Source organism: Lolium rigidum, chromosome 6, assembly GCF_022539505.1.
Source record: "Lolium rigidum isolate FL_2022 chromosome 6, APGP_CSIRO_Lrig_0.1, whole genome shotgun sequence".
NCBI classification, from domain to species: domain Eukaryota; kingdom Viridiplantae; phylum Streptophyta; class Magnoliopsida; order Poales; family Poaceae; genus Lolium; species Lolium rigidum.
Genome location: NC_061513.1, coordinates 336,407,495 through 336,413,158, shown reverse-complemented (window position 1 = coordinate 336,413,158; position 5,664 = coordinate 336,407,495). Strand labels below are relative to the sequence as shown.

The window sequence follows — 5,664 nt, the reverse complement described above, 5'->3', positions numbered from 1 at the left end:
ATTAATCCTCAGAAAATCTGTAGTAGTTATTTCTGATTCGTCATTCATAAATCTTGCATGACGATCTTCTCATCCCTATTTTCTTATAAGGAATTTCACACCCCTATGTACCTGCGAAAATCCTCAATATTTAAATCCAGATAATACATGGAGTCCACTTGAAAATAGTTAGTACCATCTCATATAGTCAAGAAATAGCAAAATGTTTATCTGTGTATATAAGGAAGTCAAGCAAGCCATAACCTAAAACATATTTAGAAAGTCAATAAAATGAAGTACATGACACTGACTGCCAACACTGGAGGGAGATGATTCTTGTCATTGAACCAGAAAAATAAATCTATAGAAAGACGAATACCGGCTAGAGAACACGGTAATTTAGCCCCGCAGACGAATGTATCGTCAACCGTCGAATGTTTATTTAAGAAACCTGCAAATTTGCAAATTCCCAAGGCCCACAACCCAATTTCCCTGGCAGCTTCCGGTGGGAGTCATGCGAGTGGATGAACCGCGCGGACATATGTGCAATCAACAACCTATATAAATTAGGCGAGAGAATATAATAGAAAGAACAAACAACTTGAAGAAAATCTGAATCGCAAAATTTACCCAAGAAACATATGTACGTCTCGAGTCTGTCTTCACCCGTATTTCCTATGACAAGACCTAGTGACCACCATGATAACCCTAAGTGTGTCGCGCCCCCTTGCTCTTTTGATCTTGTCATTTGGGCCACAAGTCCACCACTGATCCATCATTCCTCCGTGGAAATGTACAACATGTGCGCTAGGATATAATTCTTGGTATACCCATGCTATGCTATAACACTCCCGGTATCTGGAGAATGGAATGATCTGTCTCCGAATGGACACTGACTCCCTGTATGGGGAGATTAAACTGTAATGCTCGATTCTTTGTTGTACATTTGGGAGAAGGTAAGGACTCAATAGTTCAATCCTAACAAACTATCGTACAACCATGGCAACAAAAAGTCATACTTTGACAACAAAGTTCGCGTGCATAAAATAAAAAGATATTATCCAACAATATGGGGAAATACTATTGCTATTGAGATTGTTTTATGCAACAAACTCCGTGTGATGAAAACATTGTTTTGCATGATGGGCTTCTGCGTAAAACATTAGACACGTCCTAGAAAAGCAAAGTTCAGACTACATGAAGATGTATATAATCTCGGAATATTTTTTCCAAGTTATTTATAATAATGTAAATTTATTTATGGGAGTTATTATTCCTCAGCCAATTTGTAGCTATTTCTCATTCGACATTCCTAAATGCTGCATGGAGATCTTCTCATCCCTTTTTTGTTTGTGAGGAATTTATCATCCCTTTGTACTTGCACAAATTCTCAATATTTAAATTGGATGATACATGAAGTCAACTTGAAAAAAGTTAGTACACCATCTCACAGTCGAGAAATAGCAAAACTGTTTATCTCTATATATAAGCATGTCGAGCAAGCCACAACCTAAAACGTGTTTAGATAATCATAAATGAAATGAAGTACTCCGCATGACACTGATCGCCAACATCGGAGTGAGATGATTGCCGTCATTGAACCAGGAAAGCAAATCTAGAGAAAAAGACGCATACCCGCTAGCCAGTACTCCTAATAATTAACTAACACCGATTGATACATTTAATTTCCAAATCAAGCGCATGCGAAGAAGACGCATACCCGCTAGCTAGTACTCCTAATTAACTATAACACCGACTGATACATTTAATTTCCAAATCAAGCACACCATACCGAACAAGTGGGCACGCACGTACGCATGCAATTACCGTCACCACTCACAACCCTGGCCCTTTTTTCAAAAGAGTAATTAACTACCGCCTTACCGGCTTACTCAGGTATATGTAGTCGAATGCATGCATCTATGGACTTTCGTCTATGTATATGTCCAGATGAATCTCCAAAGAGAAAAGCATTAGACATCGCTGTCAAATATAGCCTGGCTGGCTACTTCGGTCTTCTTCACCTTGGTAATAACCAAAAGTTGCCTAACCGTGAGAGCAATGAAGTTTTTTTCTTTTCGAAGATAGTACACATTTTTTGACGAAGTAGTAATTCAAGCAAACGGATCAATCCAGTAGAATCCCATTCAAGCCTCGCTAACAACGAGATGATCGACTGGTTGTGTCTCTTTGACAAGATACAGTTACTGCTGATTGCGCGCTAGCTAGAGGAGTAGAAGGTAGACACTTGACAAAATTCAGGTGTAGCTAATAACAAGGAGATATGATCGACCGGTAGTAGTGTCTCTAGCTTAACAATTGTGAGCTAGGTGTCGATCGCCTGTTTGATCACCGCCGTCGGGCGTACTCAGGCGCATAGTAGGCTTGCAAGCGGCATTTTTGCATAAGCCCTGTGAAAACATTATTTAGTTCAAGCTAAACTAATTTAGTAAAACAATTATAAATTAATTAACTGATTTTGAGTTAGAAGGGTTGAGTAATCTCCTCTTGATGTTTCAGACTTAAACCATATCACATGGGAGGAAACCCACCCCGCATCGCCCAACCCTAAGCGACACGGGGGCGAACCGCGCCGCTAGCCTCGAGCCCCACCCACCCCCCGTCCCCTCTCCTCCGCTGTCGCCAGAGGTCCCACAGGGCGAAGCCCGGGCTAGCGCCAAGAACGTACGGTGGGGCCTCTCCCTCGTGCAACGACGATATTCTCTTCTAGCGGAGACGGTGTGTGGCGTTCCACTGGCGAGGTGTTGCAGGAGTCCGACGACATGCGCATCTCGGTGGTGACAGTGGAGGCGCTTCTTCTCTCTCTATGTGTGTGGAGGCATCAATGGTGGCGGCCATGAACTTTGGACTGCAAGCCGGTTCGTTGACACATGTAGGCATCGGCTGGTGGGCACTCTAGCGGTGTTGGCAGCCGGCCGGGTGGCCCTCAATTAAGTGTTGGAAGCATTCACTCCTATCCACTCGTACCAAGAAGGGGATCCCCAAGTATTTCTGAGTGAACGATTTGGTGACAATATTCCCCAGGTTGAATACCTCTTGTTTGTCCCCCTATCTGTCTAAGGGTCGTTGGTAAAACTCTCCTCATTGAAGGCAGTATGGGTATCCATGCATCTTATTTGTGGGCTGGATTCTCACCGTTCAGTGTCTGTGATGCTTGCGGTGAGGCGGTGGTTAGCACCTCTCGCTCTGATGATTGTAGTAGTTGCCTCTCGACAACGGTGAGGCCAAAAGGTGTCTCCTTGTTGCGCTTATCCGACAGGCTTGGGGTTGAAAGCAGGGCTAGGGCAAATTCCCTACATAAGATGACGACTGCGACACTCATGTGGGTCGTCACCTTGTTGGAGGCATCATCATGGTGTTGCCCGTTATTCCCACCTCTAGCACGGCCGGGGGAACCCTTGATCCGGTCTTTGGATCGGGCGGCGGCAGTATGGTGGTGTCGTTTTTCTTCTTGGAGGCGTCGCCTAGGTGGTTCAAGGAGTCCTCGGTGCACCAGTTGGAGTCTGTGGTGGCCGCCGCTCAGAGCATGGGCTTCCGGGGCGCTATGTTCATCGTCACTGGCACTTCGTGGTTGACGCCTTCTTCCATCTGGTTCGGTCCCGCTGTTCACTCACGGACCCTAGGCACTCATGGGTGGCTGGCGCGTTGGCTTGTGCTACATGGAGTTGAACATGGCCTCCCGAAGTTCACTTCCTTGGTCGTGTGGCAACCCAGTAGCTTAGTGTACCGTTTCCTTGACACGGTGCAAGGCAAGGGTGTCTTTCGGCTGGTGTGGGTTGTGTTGTAAACCTTGTGGCGTCGTGTTTGTATCGTGTTGCTGTGCTTGATGTTGCTTTGCCGTCTTGCTCTCTTCTTGTGTAAAATTTGATACAACTCACACATGGTGTATTCTCGAAACAAGATTTTGTCTACGAGGCTGGGCAGATCGGGTGCCGCTTTACACCCTTAGGTGTACCGTACGGACAATAAATTTAAGAGTTATAGTGGCTCTGCGCCTGGACATGGAGTGACTACGAGCGCTAAATTTGGACCTGAAAGCAGCTAGCCCTAGATCCTCACTCTGACGGGATTAGGTACTGCATGTACTGTACGTCCGATGAGAATGAATGAGAAATCGGCGCTCAGATTTGCGGCTCTGGCGCCAGTGCAAAAGAACTGTGTAACGTACTGCATCAAATTAATCGCACGCACGGCCATCCTTCGCGAGCTAACGGTCCGGATGATCCAAGCCAACATTTAAGTCTTGTCTTGACTACTCCCGGCCTGGCCGTCCGGTCCACGTCGCAGTCGGAATAATCCGAAAGCGCAAGCTAGGCCAGCACGTACGCGCGCGTCGCTATACCATGGTCCACGGTGCGCTCGATCGCGCGCGCGCGAGTGCATTCAATCGACATGTGACTGATCACGTATGTGACGCAACGCACACGATCGGAACCTTCGGGTCAGCATCCCGCGTGATGAAGCATCCATGAAGCTGAGAGCTTGCCGGCCGTCGTCCTAGTAGCTAGTATAAATTGCGGAGCTTGACACGGGAAATTCCGTCAAGGCTATCTGCACAGGCCCACCGCCGCCCACCACCACTGCCAGTACCCTAGCAGGCAGGCACACCAGTACGTGCTAGTGCTAGCTCGTCGATCATGGCGGCTTCGTTAGGATTTAACAGCAGCCATGAAGCATACTACTACCAAGCTGCTGATCCCCTCGTAGCAGCAGCAGCGGCACACAGTGCCGCTCCGCTCAGCTTCCCCGAGTTCGGCGCCGTTCGGCCCTCCGACTACTCGCCGGCGCTGTCTCCGGGGTACTTCGCCTCGGGAGGAAGCGAGATGATCAGCTTCCCAACGTCGTACTACTACTACAACGGCGCCGGAGCGTACGACGGCGCCGCTGCAAGAGGAGTGAGCGGGCGGGCGCCAGCGGGGAGGATCGGGTTCCGGACGCGGTCGGAGGTGGAGGTGATGGACGACGGCTTCCGGTGGAGGAAGTACGGGAAGAAGGCGGTGAAGAGCAGCCCCAACCTGCGGAACTACTACCGGTGCTCCGTCGAGGGGTGCGGGGTGAAGAAGCGAGTGGAGAGGGACCGCGACGACCCGCGGTACGTGATCACCTCCTACGACGGCGTCCACAACCACCCCACCCCCGGCAGCCACGGCGCATCGCGGGAGGCGGCGTACTCGGCGCCGGCGCCGCCCACCTGGACCTGGAGCGACCTGCACGCGGCGGCGGCTCATTCGTCCGAGTCTTCGTACTGAACTGAGCTACGGATGAACGGTAGCAGCCGGTTGGTATGTGCTACTATATGAATATGGTTCAGAATCGTCACGGATCCATATATGCAGTTCGTTGGCCTTGGTGGTGTTGTGCTGTCACTGAATAACTCGATCTGTCGCTTCCATGTTCATCGCGGTGGGAACGTCGATCGACGGCATGCAGCATCTGTAAAAACAAAATAAACTGGTCCAACAAACAAACGTTTTTTTTGTTTTGTTTTACCCAACAAGGCCCACCGCGATCGATCGATCGACTTTTTTTTGGTCTATTTCCATCAAAGAAATCGCCATCGTTTCTACAGTGAAGCAGAAAGTAAAATAAGTAGTAGCAAGAAAGCAAAAGGGTTCTAAAGATGATGCTTGGTACACATCACAACCTTTGAAGAAAATGTTTCCT

The 5,664-nt window shown here is 48.4% G+C and overlaps 1 protein-coding gene across 1 annotated transcript; it reads left to right on the top strand.

The window, feature by feature from the left end:
* The first annotated feature begins 4,578 nt into the window (after nt 1-4,578).
* Nucleotides 4,579-5,366, top strand: LOC124668498 (probable WRKY transcription factor 50). Its single transcript, XM_047205624.1, has one exon. It carries the CDS (start codon nt 4,638-4,640, stop codon nt 5,247-5,249), a length of 612 nt encoding a protein of 203 aa, XP_047061580.1. The 5' UTR covers nt 4,579-4,637; the 3' UTR covers nt 5,250-5,366.
* The last annotated feature ends 298 nt before the right edge of the window (nt 5,367-5,664 follow it).

What these genes read in the sequence shown, in the direction of transcription:
- LOC124668498 (XM_047205624.1), top strand. Translation starts at nt 4,638, where the DNA reads ATGGCGGCTTCGTTAGGATTTAACAGCAGCCATGAAGCATACTACTAC.